At 53.9% G+C, this 20,070-nt stretch overlaps 2 protein-coding genes across 6 annotated transcripts; one reads left to right on the top strand and one right to left on the bottom strand.

Moving 5' to 3' along the window:
* Window positions 1-1,484: 1,484 nt before the first annotated feature.
* TPM2 (tropomyosin 2) lies at window positions 1,485-9,709 on the top strand. 4 transcript variants are annotated; one of them, XM_021691173.1, is made up of 9 exons: window positions 1,485-1,887; window positions 2,316-2,441; window positions 5,743-5,876; window positions 5,974-6,091; window positions 6,197-6,267; window positions 6,408-6,483; window positions 6,975-7,037; window positions 7,204-7,273; window positions 9,547-9,709. In XM_021691173.1, exons 1-9 carry the CDS (start codon window positions 1,774-1,776, stop codon window positions 9,627-9,629), a joined length of 855 nt encoding a protein of 284 aa, XP_021546848.1. In that variant the 5' UTR covers window positions 1,485-1,773; the 3' UTR covers window positions 9,630-9,709. The 4 variants fall into 4 exon arrangements, with proteins under 4 accessions (XP_021546848.1, XP_044776269.1, XP_044776270.1 ...); XM_044920334.1 differs by lacking the exon at window positions 6,408-6,483 and adding an exon at window positions 6,723-6,798 and having other exon boundaries at window positions 1,559-1,887; XM_044920335.1 differs by lacking the exons at window positions 6,408-6,483; window positions 9,547-9,709 and adding exons at window positions 6,723-6,798; window positions 8,473-8,797 and having other exon boundaries at window positions 1,559-1,887.
* Window positions 9,710-10,658: 949 nt separating this feature from the next.
* On the bottom strand, window positions 10,659-17,019 carry CA9 (carbonic anhydrase 9). 2 transcript variants are annotated; one of them, XM_021691454.1, is made up of 11 exons: window positions 16,611-17,019; window positions 15,745-15,774; window positions 15,087-15,257; window positions 14,755-14,897; window positions 14,585-14,677; window positions 13,474-13,540; window positions 12,260-12,417; window positions 11,910-12,054; window positions 11,747-11,773; window positions 11,030-11,111; window positions 10,659-10,888 (listed from the first exon to the last, which is right to left on the bottom strand). In XM_021691454.1, the coding sequence occupies exons 1-11, from the start codon at window positions 17,011-17,013 to the stop codon at window positions 10,822-10,824; spliced, it is 1,386 nt and encodes a 461-aa protein (XP_021547129.1). In that variant the 5' UTR covers window positions 17,014-17,019; the 3' UTR covers window positions 10,659-10,821. The 2 variants fall into 2 exon arrangements, with proteins under 2 accessions (XP_021547129.1, XP_044776535.1); XM_044920600.1 differs by having other exon boundaries at window positions 11,036-11,111.
* Window positions 17,020-20,070: the final 3,051 nt, after the last annotated feature.

Below are 20,070 nucleotides of genomic sequence, written 5' to 3'. Positions count from 1 at the left end.
AGGAGGAAGACCACAGCAGACACAGGCAGGAGGAAATATTAGGAGCTGCCCAAGACAACCCCAGAGACTTGGCGGAGGAACATCATGTGTAGGCAGTAGAACCCACAGGATTAAGTGGCAGTGTAAAGTGAAGAACAGGGGAGCGCTTGGTAACCCCCAAGGGTTTAGCACTGGCTACTGGGGGGTGGAGGTGTCTTGCATGAGTTTGGGGAAAACAAGGAGATGGGTGGAATGAACATTGCGAGGTCAGGTTTGTTCCACGCGTAGCAAGCAGGCAGCTAAGCAGATCTAAATACATTTCCGCACCCCCTCCCCCGCGGCCCGGGCCCAGGGCCCACGTTTCCCACGGCTTCCACCCCCACCAGCAAAAGCCAGGCCTCCCACCGCTCGGCCTCAGGGGAGCGAGGCGAACCGCTCCCTCCAAGTTTTCTCCGCCTGGGCTCCCCCTCCCCCTCCTCCCAACCGGCTCTCCACTTCCTCTCCCCCCACCCCACCCGAGGGAAAACGAAAACAAACAGCCCCGCACCCCGCGCTTCACACTTCCCGACCCCGGGACCGGCTTCGGGAGCTGCTTCTGCGGCCTCAGGGAGCCCCCGACTCATTAACTCTTCCCTTCGCCCCCCGCCTGCCCCGCCCCAGCCCGGCCCCGCCTCCCCACGGGGAAACAGCCCAAAAAAGGGCAGAACTGAACTTTTGGCGTAAAGTTGGCCCGCCAGGGGAGACAGGAGAGTCCGCAGGGAGAAGGGGAAGGGAGGCAGGGCGCGCGGGGCCACCGCGGCGAGAGGAAAGCCGGGCGGGGGGAGGGGAAGGGGCGAGGAGGGGGCGGGAAGGCTGCGTCGGTGGGGGCGGGGATCGCTGCCGGGCCGGAGCCACGCGGAAAATATGCGGGGCACGTGGGGGGGGGCAGGGCGGGCGGGGCGCGGAGCTGGGTACCTAGCCGCCCCACCACCGTAGAGGAGGGGCCCTGGCTCCAGGGGCAGGGGCTGGAAGGGGAAGCGAGGGGAAGAGAGGTCAGGCCCGCCCTCGGGGGCAGCAGGCCGGGCCTCGCTCCTCACTGGGCCGGGGCTCTGGGCTCCCCTCCTGCCTCAGTTTCCCCAAGTCCCTGGTGAGACTCACCGCTGTCACTACCACGTCGGCAACGTAGACCCAGAGTCTGGGACTCAGGGTAAACTGAGGTACTCGAACCACGGAGGAGCCCCGCCTCCCAAGAGACATTTAATCCAGGGGGATTTACAGGAAACTTCTAAATTAAGGGCAGCGGCTGCTGCAGCTGAGTGGGGCACGCGGGTCCCTGCGCCCGCGCAGCTGCCGTGAGCTCACGCCCCGAAATAGCCCCAGGGGCCCCAGCCGCAGCTGCCACTGGGCCGGGCTGTCACTCAGGAAGCGCAGAGCCCCCAGCCCGAGGGTCCCCTCCCCTCCGTAAGGCTAGAGTTTTTCCAGCGCACCGTACCAGCTACTTTACCTTCCGACGGCTGCGGGGGTGGGGGGAGGGGAGGAGCCTGGGGGGGCGGTCCCGAAGGGGTGGGCACAGGGGGCGGCCGCGCCCCCCCATCGGGCTGTGCTTCTGCCCCTACAAGGTTTGGGCCGCGGTGGGGGAGGGTCCCGGCCCCCGGCTCCGCCCGGTCCCTCCCAGCCTTTTAGGCGCCCGCGCGGCTGGGACATCCCAGTCCCGCTTGGTCCTCCTCGCCCGCCACCCGTGCGCCCAGTCCGCGCAGCCAGCCCAGTTCGTCCAGTCCGCACTGCCCACCGGCCGGCCCGCCCCCCACCGCAGCCATGGACGCGATCAAGAAGAAGATGCAGATGCTAAAGCTGGACAAGGAGAATGCCATCGACCGTGCCGAGCAGGCCGAGGCCGACAAGAAGCAGGCTGAGGACCGCTGCAAGCAGGTGGGGGCCCCGGACCCAGTGCAGCGCCCTCCTCCCCAACGAGGGAGGGGTAGGCCCTGCCCTGTGCCCCCTAGCCCGAGGCCTGCAGTCCCAGGCTCTCCCGTCCAGTGTGGGGGCTGGACCTTCACAGGACCTTCAGGGACCTAGCCGAAGCCACACTTAATCTCACCCACCATAGCCTGGGGAGCGGCAGTCCCCCAATTTCCACACCTGTCCCTGCAGAGCAATGATGGGCCCAGCCTCTTGGGGCTGGAAGCTTTCTCTCTGGCCCCACCAGTCCCCTTTCAGCACCTCTGGCTGCACTGTCCTTTCTCTGCTCTCCTGCTTCCTCCCGGACAGCCTCTAAATGCCTTTGGTACCCCGCTCACACGCAACCCTGCCTCCTTCCTGCACCCCAGGCCTGACTAACCAAGGCCTCTCTCTCCCAGCTGGAGGAGGAGCAGCAGGCCCTCCAGAAGAAGCTCAAGGGGACAGAGGATGAGGTGGAAAAGTATTCTGAGTCAGTGAAAGACGCCCAGGAGAAACTGGAGCAGGCTGAGAAGAAGGCCACCGACGTGAGTGTGGACCTGGGGTATGGGGGGGAGTGTACTGGGAGGGGTCCCAGACACGGGGATGAAGGGAGAAGGGGACCCAGACATCCCCAGCACCAGGACAGAAATGGTTTCCTCTCCAAAACCCAGGCTAGGGCAAGGTTGCACAATTAATCTAAGGCAGTGGGTAAATCAAAACCACCCACCACTTCCCCCAGAAGACGCAGCCTTGTAACTCCTTTTGGTTCCAGCTCTTAGAATGTACAGCGATCAAGCAGTGAGTCACCGTGGGGCAGGAGGGGAGGGGTGGTAAGAGAATTTACCCTCCACCGCAATTAATCCTCTAGCTGGAAGTGGAGAAGAGGCTGCAGCTCCATTTGTGGGGTGTGAGGTGTGGGTGTAGGTACTACTGGGCAGGAGGTGGGAGAGGAATCCAGAGACAGGGCCTGACTTGAGTTACACCCCTGGGGGGCCATTAGAAATTCCCTGGCCTTGACCTCTGGCTCCAGCAGCCCTGCTGTGCACCCAGGGCCCAGCTCAGTTTTTTTGTTTTTTTTTTTTTTAAAGATTTTATTTATTTATTTGAGAGAGAGAATGAGATAGAGAGAGCATGAGAGGGGGGAGGGTCAGAGGTAGAAGAAGACTCCCTGCTGAGCAGGGAGCCCGATGTGGGACTCGATCCCAGGACTCCAGGATCATGACCTGAGCCGAAGGCAGTCGCTTAACCAACTGAGCCACCCAGGCGCCCCCCAGCTCAGTTTCTAATGGCCCCTCATTTACCCTCATTAAGCTGTCAGCATTGCAACCATGCCAGGCCACAGGGCGGAGGGACAGGGCCACAAATGCCTAGGCACCCACCTTAGCAGGTCCTACTCACTCTGAGATTTCTCTGCCCGCCCCACATCCCCTAACCAGACTTCTCTGCCTTCTGCCATTTCCAACCCCCACCTTGAGGTTGGAGAATGGCCATATGACTTTGGTTAGGATACTTGTAGCATTCTCTGCCTCAGTTTCCCCACTTGCCTTCCATCCAGGATTAAAATGAGCCTATGATTGGAGGTATGGGAGGATTGGCAAAAGTAGGTCTGAACATCTGAGATCTGAGATGACATTACTATTTATGTTGACCATTATCCATGTTCCCCAACAACCGCCCCCCCCCCCCCGCCAAGGTTGGTTTCTCTGACCTCCAGGCTTGATTTTGGTTCTCCACCAGCCCTGGCACTTGGGAGGGAACTGACCTGCAGCTGCTAGCAAAGACAGCCCGGGGCATCTGACGCTCTATAAATAACTAAGGCCCAGTGCAGCTGGAGGTAGGACTGGAAACCCAAGGAGCTGGGTGGGGACTGGAGGGGAGGAGGGGAGGACAGGGACAGAGCTAGGGACACAAGGCAGCAGTGCCAGGAGTCAATAGCAAACACTGCCCGGACTTATTGCATGACCTTGAACACAGCACTTCACTTACACGGTGCCTCGGTTTCTCCCTTCTCTCTTCACATTTATCCGGTGGGGAGAGTAGTGCCTGTCCTGTGGTTGGAGAGCAGCATCCATAACTGGAAAGAGCTTGAGAAGCAGAAAATGGCAAATAGGGCTCCTGGGTGGCTCAGTTGGTTAAGCGACTGCCTTCGGCTCAGGTCATGATCCTGGAGTCCCGGGATCGAGTCCCGCATCGGGCTCCCTGCTCAGCAGGGAGTCTGCTTCTCCCTCTGACCCTCCCCCTTCTCATGCTCTCTATCTAATCTCATTCTCTCTCTCAAATAAATAAATGAAATCTTTAAAAACAAAAAAGAAAATGGCAAATAGCAGTCCTGTGATGAGGACTTCCCAGACTCTTCAGAGTCATTTGTCACCCCACTATCACAAAGAGAGTTTTCCTTTTATAGAGTCTTATCTTTCTCTAGAGTAGACCTCTAAGGTCCCCCAGGGTCATTCTTCCCAATCCCCGTGCTTTCCCCAGAATCCTGAGTCATCTGGCCCTCTGCCCAGGATGGCCTTTGTCACTCTAGGTGGCCTCAAGCACCTGGAGGACAATCTGTGACTTCCTGTATATGGTGCTGTGTTTCCCCTGCTGTGTGATTACCACCCGGGACGTGCTTTCTACCCGCTCTGCCCTCAGGGCTGCCACCCATCCCTTCCCTCTTTCACTTATTCCCCTACACTGGCCCTTTCTCCTTTCCAATCTTAAATCTTGAGGCCTTTGTCTCTGAGAGACAGGGATAATCTAACATTTATGGAGTGTGGACACTGCAGTCAATGGGCTCAAGTGCTTTCTGCATATTATTTTACTATTTCCCAAACTTGGCTTATCATCAGAATCACTTGGAAGCTTAAAAAAAATAAATAAAAGATTTCCAAGCTCCTGCCCTGGAGATCTCATTTGAGTGGCCCTAGCATGGAGCTAGAGAGCCTGTTTGGTTTTATAAGCCTCCCAGTGGTCCTGTTGATCATGAGAAGCACTGCATTGCCTTAGAACAGCCTACAGAGGACGAACTGCTTGAACCAACGCAGATGTAAAATTTAAAAAGGAGGAATCTGAGGCCTAGAGAGACTAAATGAGTTGCCCAAGGCCACACTAGTGTTGAGTGGGTGAGCTGTAGCTTACAGACCACAGTCTGACTCAGAGCCGATTCTCCTAACGCTAAACTGCACTGCTCCTCTCGTTTTCCTTTATTGGAGGCCCTTCTTGCTCTGCCCTCCCATTTTTGTAAGGTATCATCATTTTCCATGGACCGTCCCCAAAACCTCCAAGGTTTTGCCTCTACCGCAGATCAGGGGCTGCCCTAGCCCTGTGGCCGGAAGCCCTTGTTACAGCCATGGATGTCGCCTATAGGCCTGGCTAGCCTCCTGAGCCCCTCACTGGGAGTCTGACCGGCATCCAGTGACATCACGGAGCCTGACTTTCTGATTGGCTATTTGTAGCAGCGGCGAGGTCTGGTTGGCCTGATTTTCCTCACCCGCTCACCTGGGCCAGGCTTTGCTGGTGGGGGAGGGGTCAGGGCTCCTCAGACCTGGTCTGAGCACGGGGTGCTTTCACTGGGTACAGCAAGGCCTGCAGATAACCATCGGGAAAGTATGCACGGTGCTAGAAGAGTCCCTGAAGCAGAGGAGTGGAGCTTGTTAAGGAATGCATGTTTGGGGCTAGAGTATAGAGTCTGGATGGAAGATGGTTGGTTAGGGGGAAAACAAAACAAAACAAAACCAGACTGAAAGTCTGGAAGCCAGGAAACAGATTCTTTATGACAAGAATCTTACCATCCTCTGGAGCCTCTCTGATCATCATTCAAGGCAGACAAAGCCCCTCTGATCTCTGGCCTTTGACGCACAGGCCGAGGCGGACGTGGCCTCCCTGAACCGCCGCATTCAGCTGGTAGAGGAGGAGTTGGACCGGGCGCAGGAGCGCCTGGCTACAGCCCTGCAAAAGCTGGAGGAGGCTGAGAAGGCCGCTGACGAGAGTGAGAGGTGGGCAGGGGGCCTTCCAGGGGGCGGGCCAGGGAGGGGCCGGGGGCCTGTCTCTGCTGGTCCTGACCCCACTTCCACCCTGCTCCCTGCCCCTCAGAGGAATGAAGGTCATCGAAAACCGAGCCATGAAGGATGAGGAGAAGATGGAGCTGCAGGAGATGCAGCTGAAGGAGGCCAAGCACATTGCTGAGGATTCAGACCGCAAATATGAGGAGGTGACAGCCCTGCCCCACTTCCTTCTCCCTCCCAAACCCCAGATGCCCCCAGCCACTCACCAGGGCTGTGCTTCTTCTGTCCCTTACCCCCCCCCCCCCGCCCAGGTGGCCAGGAAGCTGGTGATCCTGGAGGGAGAGCTGGAGCGCTCAGAAGAAAGAGCAGAGGTGGCTGAGAGGTAAGGGGACCCTGGGGCGGCAAGTGAAACTTGGCCTTGGTCCTGTGGCTCTGGGGCACTCTGGACCGTGGGAGGCAGTTTCCCAGGCTTGGGGCCATAGGGACAGGTCCTGTTCTCTGACCCCTAACTGCTGCCCCCAGCCGAGCCAGGCAGCTGGAGGAGGAACTCCGAACCATGGACCAGGCCCTCAAGTCCCTGATGGCCTCAGAGGAGGAGGTAGTGACCTCTCTGGACCTTTCTGGGCAACGGTGCCTTCTCTCAGCTCACCTTCCCCCCAGTCTCAGGCTGCTCTCTCACCTGCTGGGGGTTGGGAAGGGCCTGGGGCTTCCAAACTCAGCTTGCTGTCACTCTCACAACTTTGCTCTTTTCTCTCCTCCACCCCTTCCTCACTGTGCCATCTCCACTGTCCCCCACACTGTGCCCTCACACCCCCCCCCGCCACACACCCCCTGCAGTAAATGTGGGGACCTAGAGGAGGAGCTGAAAATTGTTACCAACAACTTGAAATCCCTGGAAGCCCAAGCGGACAAGGTAGAGGGGGTTAGAGGGGCAGTGAGGATGGGGTCCTTCAGGGAAGGGAGGCAATGGGCCCAGGCAGGGAGGGGCTGGGTGTTCCCTGGAGACAAGACCAGGAGTAGCCTGTGGGCTCAGTGGAGTGAAGGATTTGTGGAGGCGATCTCCTGATGGCATGTGTATGTCCCTAAAAGTATTCCACCAAAGAAGATAAATATGAAGAGGAGATCAAACTGCTGGAGGAGAAGCTAAAAGAGGTGAGAGTCCTTTCTGTCCCTACTCTCCCGTTGAGCCCCCCGTCCCCGTCAGACACTGCCCGTGGCAAGGACTTTGGAAATAGGGTTGGAAGAGGAGGTTGACTTAAGTGAAAGTATCTGCGAGGGCCTAATTTTTGTCATTCCCCCATCTTACCTTTACTCCCAGGCTGAGACCCGAGCAGAGTTTGCTGAGAGGTCTGTGGCAAAGTTGGAGAAGACCATTGATGACCTGGAAGGTAAAGGGATACCCTCCTAACCCCGGGACCTTTTTAAGTGGGTCCCCACTCCCCGTGACTGTCGGTCTGTCCCTTATTTTCCCATTTCGCCTGTCCCGGATGAATTAGTGTTGGACCACCTAGGACTCCACCAGCTCCCAGGTCTATGCCCACCATTCAGGTAGTTGCATCTCAGTGCAGTGTGCCCACTCCAGCGATTCCCAGACTTGAGTGTGCATGAGAACACCTCCGAGAATTTTTAAAACACAGATTCCTAGGTCCTACTCCAAAGTGATTGCTGACTTCGGGCTGGAGAATTTTTATGTCTAACAAGCTCCCTGGTAATGGCAATGCTGCTGGTCCTCAGACCACACTTTGACTAGCTCTGACCTAGACAGTTCGTCCCCAAGTGCAACACAATAGTGCTATATCACAAAGATCTTTTTATTAAATATAGAGTTGGTTTAATATCTAAGTATTCATGACATTAATAGAAAATACTATTTTAAGCTAGATTTGATGAAAATGAACATCCAGGTATTTACTAATCTGTGGCTATTTTTTTTTTTTAAGATTTTATTTATTTATTTGACAGAGAGAGAGACAGAGAGATCACAAGTAGGCAGGCAGAGGGAGAAGCAGGCTCCCTGCTGAGCACAGAGCCCAATGTGGGGCTCGATCCCAGGACCCTGGGATCACGACCCAAGCCGAAGGCAGATGCTTAACCATCTGAGCCACCCAAGCATCCCTGTGGCTATTTCTCATTAGTAGCAAGAATGTCGTACCTAAACTATTTTCTTTTTATTCTACAATAACCCTTTCACTTTCGTAATTCCTACTTCTCGTGCTTGTAGCCTTCTTAGGCAAGCCTCAATTTTATCTCCAACTTTAGGACTGTAGTCCTTTCTGGCCCCAGGCCCTTCCCCTTGAAGCAAGCACTCTGCTCATTCAAAGCACTGTGCCCCCATGTCCCTGGGGGAGATAGGACCAATTTAGTCTCCAGAGAAAAAAGAGACAGGGGTACAGAGAGGGGAGGAGGGAGCCCTCATGGCTGTCCAGCCTGTTCTCTGGCCTATTTCTCTCACTCCATCTTTGTCCACCTCTCTCTGATTCTTGTTTTCTCTTTCCATTACCCTCTCTCCTTCCTTTCCTCTTTCCCTCCATTCCCTCTCCCCACACTCCCATCCGGCCCCCTTCCCCTGGACTCCCCCCACCCCCAGACGAAGTCTATGCACAGAAGATGAAATACAAGGCCATCAGTGAGGAACTGGACAACGCACTCAACGACATCACCTCCCTCTGAGTCCCACACCAGTGTGGCCCCCTCAGCCCCTTCTCTCTCCTCTTTCCATTCTCTCTCTGTGGGGAGGGGGCAGGTAGGAGGAGCAAAACGGTCAGCATCACACAGCCAGGCTGGGCGCGGCCTTGGAGAGCCCCCGGCGCACCTCCCGCCCACCTTGGCACTTGCTTCATCCTTCTATCCACCACTCCACCCTCCAGCCTCTACCTCTTTCTGCTGCTTAATAAACTCAACTTGGTCTCCGTGCTGTTTTCCTGCCCTCCAGAGAGCACTTCCATCACCCCCACAGAGATCCTGGCTCTTACACCCCCAATCTTGTGACCCCCCCCCGCACTGAGCTCACCCACAGAACACCGTGGCCCACGCAGAACCCCCCTCCACACAGCACTCTCAGTCTGTCAGTGTCTCACTGCTTCACGTGGGCACCTATCACCCCATCCGTCACCGCGAGCCCTCTGCTGCCTCTGAGAGACGCGCTCTTGTGTGGACCCAGGCCTGTCACTGACCTCAGAGCACTCCGCTGCGGTTCCAGGATAAAGGAAGGACTGGAGGGGAGACGGGTGGGGAGGTGCCGAGGAATGGCAAGAAGGTGGTGAAAGGTCTGGGGTGACGTTTGGGAAAACGCTGGATGCCAACAACATGGGGCTTTCCCTGCAGGTCTGTTTTCTGCCTCAGGTCTGTCTGTCTGTCTGGCCCTCCCCTTTCTGGCTCAGTCTTTGTCTTTCCTTCCCTTTCCAACTCTGGTAAACCCTATAAGGAAGGAGGTAAAGTAGTTTTTGACTCAGGCCCTCCCATCCAACCCCCATCACCCCGAAGCCTTGAGTGAGGCTTCTGTGTCTGTCTTGGTCAGTCCGTCCATTTGCCCCTGGCACGGGATCCTCAGATTCCTTCATGCTTATGTCTTCCTGTGCCTCCATCCCATTCCAAGTCTGCCTCAGCCCCCATCTCCCCTCATGTCTCCCTGCCCCTCCTCACTCGCTGCTTCCCCTCGCAGAGACCTTGGCCAGTGCCAAGGAGGAGAACGTGGAGATTCACCAGACTCTCGACCAGACCCTGCTGGAACTCAACAACCTGTGAGGGTGGCTCTGCCCCCAGCCAGGCTGCCGTCGCCGCCCCAACGCAATAAAGTGGAGGTTACTGGCATCTCAGGGCCCTTTCAACCTTTCTTTGGTGTTGGTGACGGTGGTGGTGGTTTTCCAAAGTAGAAAGGCTAAGAAGATGCCCGAGGGGAGCAGTGGGGTTGAAAGGGCCCCTGCGTGACCACGCTCCACAGTAGGACTTCCTTTGCTAAGGGAGCCAAGAGGTGGGGGCAGTGGGTTCACTGAGGAGGGTTGTGACCAGGCTGTGTGAAGCAGAGAGGCCCCGCTGGGCTGGGGGGACATCTGGACCCCTTCTACCCGCAGGGCAAAGGAGCTGCTGTCCTCGGCACTGCCCCATTCCAGCAGGCCGCCAGTCTGAAGGCAAAACTGCAAAGCTACACAGATTTTACTTGAGCAGGGTGAAAGCCCAAAAGCCTCACTATGATTTTAAGCCTAGAGGCTAAGCCTGCTCTACCCCCAGACACATACGCTGCTGTGGGTGTGCCCACGGTCATTCTAACTTCTCAGTCACTTCCGCCCCTTCCCGAAAACATCTGTGCTAGGCAGTAATGCCCCCCACCAAATCGTCCACACCTTAATCCTGTGAAATGTTACGCTATGTGGGAAAAGGAACTTCGTGATTAAGCTAAGGATTTTGAAATTGGGAGATTATCCTAAATTATCCAGGTAGGCCCAATGTAATCACAAAGGCTCTTATAAGAGGGAGGCAAGGTCAAAAGGCAGTTATAAGAGATACAACAATGGAAGCGAGAGGCTGGAGAGAGATGAGGAAGGGGCCACAAGCCAAGGAATCCTTGGCTTCTAGAACCTGAAAAAGGAAACCCCCTCCCCTCAAAGTGTTCAGAAGGAACCAGCCCTTACTGACACCTTGACTTCAGCCCAGAAGATTCATTTTGGACTTCTGACCTCCAGAACCCTAAGAGGATAAATTTGCATTACCATTAAGTTTGTGGTGATTTGTTAAAGGCAGCAATAGGAAATAAATACACCATCCTCCTGATTTGGGGAACAAAGCTGCCTTCCACATATTTTATTAGAAACATTTATTTAAAAAAATATTTGGACCTAAAAAAGGAAGTGGCATAAAGGGTAGGACAGGACAAAATCTCCCGCTCGCCCTCAGATTCTTCTGGCTGGCTTCTCTGCACATTCTCCCAGTTCCAAGGCCTCTAGGCAACAGTCTCCGTGACCTCTGCTGGGTGGTAGCTAACGTTCCCTTTGGTCCCACTTCGGAGTCTACACAACACAAAAGCCCAATCAGAAAACTCCCCCTCCAGATGAGCTCGTTTGCATGCAGTGTTCATGAAACTGTTCCGGACCCATCCACGGAGGTGGGGCTGTGCCTGAGGAAGGGGCTCAGGAAGTGGGTAGGTATACCTTTGCTGCCTTCTCATTTGCACAAGGAAGGCAATGCTGGTGACTGCAAAGAGGAGGCCAAAAACCAGGGCCAGGATGTCACCTGGAGGGAGAGGAGAGGCTGCCTCAGAGTGACGAGGAGTCTGCAGGATTCCCTCAGCCTGCTGCAGTGTATCCCCCACCCTGCCCCCCAGGTTCTCCAGCCGCCTTCAGTGTCAGAATCCAGAAGAGGCCAGCAAAGGGATGGGGGTGGATACACAAGAAGGAGTAAGATGAGCACCTCTTTTTCTTACCTAAAAGAGGTTGTTTGGGAAGGAGGATGCTAGGAGATTTCTGGAGCTTCTTTCTAATCAACTTTTGCCCTGGGGACAGGGGAACGCCCTCCCCCTTGATCTGACACTATCTTATTGGGGTTGGAGGTCTATTCTGCAGAAAAGGATAGGAGGTAGAGGTGGTCCTCGCCCCGGAGGCTGAACGATGACAAGAGGTCAGCAGCCAGAGGGGCGCCTGGGTGGCTCAGTCATTAAGCATCTGCTTTCGGCTCAGGTCATGATCCCAGGGTCCTGAGATCGAGCCCTGCATCGGGCTCCCTGCTCAGCAGGAAGCCTGCTTCTCCCTCTCCCACTCCCCCTGCTTGTGTTCCCTCTCTTGCTGTGTCTCTCTGTCAAATAAATAAATAAAATCTTTAAAAAAAAAAAAAAAAAGAGGTCGGGAGCCAGAGATGGGGCACAGACTCACCAGCAGCAAGGCAGGAATTCAGGTGGACTGAAGAGGAAAAGGACAAATTAGAACCAGGGCCTGTGACTACCAGTGACAGACACAGGCAGAAATGAAGACACATGGGAGGATGAGGGACCTGTGGCGGCCGCACACAGCAATATGGGGCACCAGAAAGCCACACCTGGCTCAACAGTCCTGGGGCTGCTCTCCACTTCAGTGGGGAAGGAGGCCTCGATCATTCGTCCATTCAAAGGCTGCGTGGCTCGGAAGTTCAGCTGTAGCCGAGAGTCATCAGGTCCCCACAGGGAGCCAGAGAGGGTGTGGAGCTAGGGAGGTCAGGAGACAGTGGGGGTGGGCTCATGACAAGAAAATGAAAGGGTCACAGGCCTACTCACAGCCAGCACCTCAGGGCTTCACCCGCTATGTCCTCTGCTTCCCCCATTTTGCTGCTTCATCTCTTTATCCACCCTGATCTCATCCTTACACCCCTTTCCCCCACATCCCCTATGCCACCATCATGCCCAGCCCCACCTGCTTAGCGCTCAGCCTCACTGTCTGGTTGAACACAGTCCAGATGACCCCCTGGGCACAGGGGGGTGTGGTTAGAGACCCCTCGTAGCGGAAGTAGCGGCTGAGGTCAGCAGGCAGCAGTGCAGATACGTCCAGTCCTGGGACCCAAGTCTCTGAGTCTGTAGAGAGGACCTGTGCTGGAATCCCCCCTGGATTGCTTCCCTCCAAAGCTCTGGGGTACAGGGATAAGTTTCACCTCCCAGAAGCCAAGCTGGTGCAACTTCCTGAGACCACTTCTTCACTAAGTGTGTCCCTTCCCATAACTCAGCACAAGACCTAACTCAGAAGAAGGTAAAGGGCTGTGGTGCCTCACAGAGTGAAAGAAGTGCTCCCAAGGTCCTCCCTCTGAGTCTTCGCTCTTACTTTGCGTTCTGTGATAACATGCTGGACTACAGATTTAAACCCAAAATGAATCAAAAGGGAAAATGAGCTGAATAACTTGTAAATCAGTATAAACATTTGAAACCATAAAAAACAGACACAAACACAGTTCCCTCTAGTTTAGTAAAATATAAGGCCCGGCAGTGAGATTCAAAATTACTCAGAGTGGCTGAGAAGGGAAAGATTTTCAGCAAAAGTACAAATTTAAAATAGTTGATGCTGGGCGCCTGGGTGGTTCAGATGGTTGAGCATCTGCCTTCGGCTCGGGTCATGATCCCAGGGTCCTGGGATCGAGTCCCGCATCGGGCTCTCTGCTCCTTGGGAGCCTGCTTCTCCCTCTGCCTCTCTCTCTTTCTGTCTCTCATGAATAAATAAATAAAAATCTTTAAAAAAATAAAAAATAAATAAAATAGTTGATGCTTATGAAGGAGAAATAGACAGTTTTCAGAAAAATATTAGCTCCCTGGACTCAACCTCTGAAGTTCCAAACGCTTTTTTTTTTTCTCTCTCTTTTTTTCTATCTTCTTTTGGTTTTTGTTTGATTTGGGGTTTTGTGGGGTTTGGGTTTTTTGGGGGGGATGGGATGAGGTTTTTGTCTGTTTGTTTTGTTTTTAGCCATAAAGCCTGTGGGCCTCTGCTCAGCTTTATAATTACTGTCAAGATCATAGTTAGTTCACACATTGGTTCCCTGCATTTGGGAGGGAGCCCATCTCCATCCTCACACCTGAGGCTCCCCAAGGAGAGTTCTTTATGAACAAGGGTATTGAGGGTAGTGGCCAAACCAACAAACTGACCTTCCTCAGTGATTTCTTCCAAATGTGACAGCAGCTGCTCATAGGCACTGTTTTCTTCTGGGCCCTCCTGGGAAATGACAGTACAAGACAGGTTCTTACAGGTATCTAAGGCCATGCATGGCTGGAGGCCTGAAGGTGAGGTGGGCTTCCCATACCTCCCCTCCCCCCCTTTCTCAGCTCTGAGAATGCTGGGAGAACACAAAATCTGTGTATTACTACTCAATTTACTTTTATTTTGCAAACGAACCTAAGCTGCTTGGTGGGCTGGTTTTCAAGGGTAAATTGGAGGAGGAGGAAGGTGCGCCACTCTCCTAGGATAGGAGGCCCTCAGTGACCTGGGTCCTACTATCTTTTCCAGTCTCACTGATCCTACCTCCACATACACACTCATGGTCTCCCCACAGAAAGCCATAATAACCTTTGTATTCACGTTTCCTCCACATTCACCTTAATAATTCATGTGTTTGACTTTGGGAGCAAGGACATGCTATCTCAGAGGCACTGCTCTGAACTTTGTGCTGTGAGGCTGGCGTTAAAGTCAGGCAGTTACTGAGCCTAGAAGGTATCTCACCATCCCTCCATGTTCCTAGCCTCTTCTAATCACTGTGTATGCAGCCCTGATTGTTACAGGTCCAAAGACGTCACTAAATATTTCTCTAGACTTTATTGCATTTCACAAAATGGAAAGTACGGGTTATAGGAGTATTCAAGAAATTACTCTTCTCCCCTCCGTTCCATCTGCCATTCCCTGAGTGGGTCATATTCTTAGTCCACATACACTGTTGGCTCTGCCTGGAATATCTCCTTTTCTTTCCCACTACTGAAGGCTTCAAGTTTGACCTTTGTGAAGTTTTCTCTGACCACCTTCTACCATGTCTGTGCCTTTTTGTCTTTCAAGTCAGCCTCCCCCACCGGCTGTGGGCGGAGCCACGGTTTCGGAATCCTTTGTGTGGCTCAGTGCCTGGCCTACAGGGGGTGTTGAGTGAATTAATGAGTGAATGAGGACTACCAGGTGCCAGCTTGCGTGTGCCAGGATGGGGTATCTGGGGTCAAACTACCCTGAGCCCTGGGGCGTGGGGAAGCAGGGGATAGGGGTGTCCAGGGCTGGTACCTGAAGAAAGGCGGCCAACACGGCCAGCCCCCCCGGACGTCCCAAGGCCTCATCAACTTTGGCAAATGCAGTGCTGAGGTGAACCACATGGATCTGGAGAGAAACAGAGGGTAGAAGTGGGCAAGACCCCCGGCCCAGCGCCCCCCTTCGCCTCTCCGCTGTGCGCTCACCTCGGCTGGGAAACGGTGGCCGTCAACCGTGTGCTCCGAGCCCGGGCGACCCGCAGCCCCCCAGTGCAGATGCAACTGCAGGGCCCGGTACTCCTGCCCGGGGCCCAGGGCCATCTCCAGCCCCGGAGGCAGAATCAGCTGCACTGCGAGGGAAGAGGCAGCTGAGCCCGGAGGGCCAACCTACCCGGGAGGGCCAACCGAACTCCCAAGCACAGGCTTGGCCGGCCCTCCGCACTAGACCCGGGCCCATCCCCAGATAGTCTCCGCCCCCTCCCTCAGGCGCCGCCGCGAGGCCACTCCCCCCCCCCACCCCCCCCCGGCCCCAGCCTCACCCGTGTGGCCATTGTTGCGTAAGCGCAGTTCTGGGAGAGGCGGGAGCTCAAAGCCCATGATTTCCAGGGGTTGGAGGGCCGGGCAAAATACGGCGAGCTCTGGGCGGATATCTACCGGCGATTGGAAGCGGCCTGCGCAGGCTGGGGACACCTGGGGCCAGGGCGGGTCGCCTGGAGAGAGTGTGGACAGGAAATCTGGTGACAAGATCAGGAACAGTTCGGAAAGCGGGGTAGAAAAAGTGAGGGGGGCGCCTGGGTGGCTCAGTCGTTAAGCGTCTGCCTTCGGCTCAGGTCATGATCCCAGGGTCCTGGGATGGAGCCCCGCGTGGGGTTCCCTGCTCTGCGGAAAGCCTGCTTCTCCCTCTCCCATTCCCCCTGCTTGTCTTCCCTCTCTCGCTGTGTCTCTGTCTCTGTCAAATAAATAAATAAAAATCTTTAAAAAAAAAAAAAAGGAAAAAGTGAGGGGGTGGAGTGAGAAGGCATAGGGCGGGAAATAGAAATCAGGGTTGTGGACAGAGACAGGGAGCCGTCGGTGCTGGGGACTGGCAGACAAGGATGCAGTGGGTGGGACGCCCAGGAGCAGAGTTCGGGATGGCTGGGGGCTCACATCAGCAGAGCAGGGTGACCAGGTTGGGTGTGCAGGGCGTGGGTGTCTCACCTCCATAGCGCCAATGACCGTGGTCATCCCCTGCATCAATGAGAAGGATGAAAAGCTGATCTTTAAGCCTAGTCCCTCCCCAGCAGCCAGAAAGTGGTGGGTCCCCCTCACTAGTAGGTGTTCTCCAACTCAGATACCTTACAGGGGCATAGCAGGTAACCGAAATGCCTAACGTGACCAGGTATAAAGCACAACAGATTGCAACCAAACATAACACCATAGCTTGGTAGACCAAAGATCCTACCGGCCCCAGAGATAATCAGTTTGCAACTGCTATCTTAGTCTGTAAAATGGGTGGGGGCCTCAGTCCCCAGGCCCAAATCAATACACCCTCTTCCCTTTCTCCTTGTCTCCAACCCCCTTCCCAAGGTTCCTTGTTTCTGAGTCAAATTATTAGGTTCCCCTACTTGCTATTCCTTCTTCCTAGATCTCAGTTTCTTTATCTGTAGACTGAAGATGAGGTGATCTCTACAAGCCCTTCTGGCTCTTCCTCGGCTACCCAACCCCCCCCCCCCCGCCATCTTTCCTCTTTTCTTCCCTCATATTCTTACTTCTCTCCACCTATGTCCTCTCTTTCCACATCTTTCTCCTCTCCAACCTCCTCCTTTTTTCTTTCTCATCTCTTCCTGCTCACCTCTCTCCATCTGTGCTTTTTTGTCTCCCCATTCATCCCCTTCGAGCTCTGATGGGGGGCGGGGAGGTGGGGGGAAGGATCTAATGGCATGAGATTCCCTGGGGATGGGAAAGGCTACTGTCAGAATACAGGCCCCTTTCCTTCTCTGAATAAATCCCTGCCGGGGCTGGGGTTTAGTGAGGGGAGGACAAACATCCTCGAGGCTAGATTTGGAGGGCTGATGACCACTAACCTTTGTTGTGCCTGTGGGCATTATTCTGGGAGTCTGGGGGGTCCCTGGGTGCCTGAACAGTAGGCAAATCCTCTAACTTCAGAGAGTCCTCTTTTCCTGGTTCAGTCTTCATTCCAGATGGGTCCTCCTCTCCAGGTGGGTCCTCCTCTCCAGGTGGGTCCTCCTCTCCTGGTGGGTCCTCCTCTCCTGGTGGGTCCTCTTCACTGGGTAGGTTTTCCTCATCCAGCTGATCATCTTGCCCAGATGAATCTCCTCCCAGCCCGGCCGACCCCTGCATCCGGGACAGGCTCTGGGGATGGGCAGGCACCAGGAGCAGCAGTACCAGCAGCAGCTGCACGGCAGGGCCCGGAGAAGGGGCTGGGATCGACAGAGGGAGCCGGGGACTGGGGCACAGGGGAGCCATGTGGCTGACCGCGGGGTGTCCCAGACACGGTGTGTACGGGCTGTACGTGCATCGGAAACAGGAGCTGGGTGGGGGAGGAGCAAGCCTGGAGGGGAGCAGGCTGACTCACAGAGGGCCCTTTTGTAGAGATGGAGCCAAAGTCCTGTGGGTCTGCCTGGCCCTGTGCCCCTTCCCCGATACCAAAGCCTGGATGGGGGTGGTGTGAGAGGCAGGTATGTGCACAGGCAGGAGGTTATCGGGGTCACAGGCTCAGCCTGGAACCCAAGGCACCACCTGGCACTACACAGGCTCTCCCTGGCACTGCCCAGCTGCTCACCAGCCAGCCTCAGCTAACCCTGGCCTGCTTCCCAGCCCCAGGAAGAGAAGGGGAAAGCCAGGGAGTTGGGGGCCCCACAGCCTCTGGCTGAGAGGGGAAGCAGCCCATGGATATATCCCTGGCCTAGCCAGGGAGCAGATAAAGGGGTAGGACAAGCTGTTGGGGAAGCCTGGGAGTGGGTGGACAGAGAGGTAGGTGGGAGGTGAATCTGAGTATAAATGAAAAACTGAGTATATGTAAGAGAGGGACTCTGATGGCTTTAAACTAAATTTATTTTTCACATTACACCTCTGCTCAAAAACCTTCATTGGCTTCCATCTGCCCATCTTCTTCCTGCAGTTGACTTTCAAGCCCTTCAAAATCTTACCCAAGAAACCGTTCCAATTTATCTCCTACTATTCTCCCTCATACTCCAGCCAAATTAAACTATTCATTTTTCCCCCCAGACCTTTGACCACCTTTGTTCATCTAGTTCTCACTGCTGGCAATACCACTCACTCTTATATTTAACAAATATTTATTTAGCATCTACTATGTCCAGCACTGGGCTATGGACTAAAGGTACAGAAATGAATAAGACACAGTCCCTGTCCTAAGGAGCTTACTGTCTAGTGAGTGAGGGCAAACACTATCACAATATTCAGTGGAGAGAGATTAATTCTGCCTCAGAAAGTAATACAGAAATAGGCAAAATCTGATCGGGACTTTGAAGAAGTAGCAATTCAATTGCTAATAACACTGGGAAGAATGGTATTTTGTGCAGAGGAAAGGCATCAAATATCTTGTGCAGGAGAATGACAGAATCCAATTCTCATATTAGGTTGTAATGAGGGCTGGTGTAGAGCATGGATTTGAGGGGGAGAGCACGTGCAAGGAGATGAAGAGTGAAAGGACCCCAAGAATGGACTTGGGGTTCCCAGTATGCCTATTCATTTGAGAAACATTTATTGAGCCTCCTCCAATCCTCCAGGTACTGTTCTAAGCCCTAGGGATGCAGCACTGAACTAGAGACCTGCCTCTGCTGTTCTGTAGCTCACATTCTAGTAAGGTCCCTATGGCTCCAACAAACCAAAAGAGAATAAGGCCATCTCAGGAAGTTCCTATCTGGGGCTCACATTCAGTAGATATGCACCAGTACGGTTGTATGGATTAGAGAAATTTGTTGAAGTATTTCTAATCCTATCGAGAACTAGTCCCTAGCTTCAGGGTGCTCCGGCTACCTCCCTCCTCTCTGGGGACTGTACTGATCTCTTATCTAAAGAGGTAATGCCGGGCGCCTGGGTGGCTCAGATGGTTAAGCATCTGCCGTCGGCTCAGGTCATGATCTCAGGGTCCTGGGATCGAGTCCCGCATCAGGCTTCCTGCTCCTTGGGAGCCTGCTTCTCCCTCTGCCTCTCTGTCTCTCATGAATAAATAAATAAAATCTTAAAAAAAAAAAAAAGAGGTAATGCCTGGCACAGCAGAGGCCCAAGGACCCCACTTGAACGCCCCAGCCACCTGCCACTGTCATGAATCAGTACTTGTGTACCCTCTACCCTGTTAGTTTTACTCTCTGTCTTGTCTAAATCCCTTCTATGGTTCAAGACTCAGCTCAAAGGCCACCTCTTCCACTTTCTACCACAGGAAGAGATTTCTGGTGCCTCTGAACCATTACAGTTCTTTGCCTGCCCTTGCTAATAACCTTGCCCACCATCCAACTTATATTATGGTGATTTATGACATTTTATCTGCTCTAATAGCCTTGAGTTCCATAAGGGTAGGGTCCAGTATTTAATTATTTTATTCACCAACCGTTATTGAGCATTTTTCTCTCTGCAGATCACCTTGCCACGACTTGAGAAAAATCATATTGACTAAGATGCCTTCCCTGCCCTCAGGGAGCTCAGTCGATGACTTGTGTTTGTCAAACCACAACTGTTCCAAGAGCATGACGGCACATTTTTTACAGCACCCCAAATTATCTGCCTTGTCAGATTGTCACACTGTATACCAAAACTTTCACAGAGCTGAACAGCTGCTGTCCTCCAAGGAGGCAGTCAGCCTAACAATCTGGGTTGCTATCTCTGGGTCCAAATTAAGAGCCATCCATGGAAATCTAATCCAGTGTGCAATGTGGAAGGTCAGCTTATTGTCTGGGTCAGCTGTGATGTCAGCACCTTGGTTAAACACTGACACATGGAGGGTACATGGTAGTATCTGAATTGGATGGACTGGACAAGACAGAATGTGGTAAGACGAATCTAGTTGAGGTGGAAGAGTTCATGGGAAGCACAGAAGACAGAAGCACCGTGCTAACTGGAGTCTGGAGTCTGTATGTGTGGAGATCTTTCTCCAAGGCCCATCCCAGCTTTACTTCACTTTCCCTCTTTCCAAATGTTCTTATTTCCATTGTTTTCCCATTTAGGTCTCTGTCAGGATTCCCTGGTACACTTCTCCGCAGCACTCTATATATCCACACGTCTCCCTGCCGTCTCAGCTGCTTTTAGTCAGTATTTCAGAGCCTAGATCTGTGTCTATGAGCAGGTCTCTCTCTGTTTCAGCCTTCTAATTTCCCAAACGCCATTCTCCATGGTGCTATCTCTTTCTTAAGTGCTCTGTTTCTGTGTGTGACTGTCTCTGGTCTGGGTGGGGAGTATAGACTCTGACCCTGGATCATGCCTTTGCAGCTGGGAGACTGCCAAACTCTAAAACAGGTTTGAGCTCCCAGAGTCTTATTCAGGGAGCTTTCCCAGGTTGGGACA

This window comes from Neomonachus schauinslandi, chromosome 13 (genome assembly GCF_002201575.2).
Source record: "Neomonachus schauinslandi chromosome 13, ASM220157v2, whole genome shotgun sequence".
Classification (NCBI taxonomy): domain Eukaryota; kingdom Metazoa; phylum Chordata; class Mammalia; order Carnivora; family Phocidae; genus Neomonachus; species Neomonachus schauinslandi.
The sequence above is the reverse complement of the archived record's forward strand: the minus strand, read 5'-3'. Positions and strand labels throughout refer to the sequence as shown.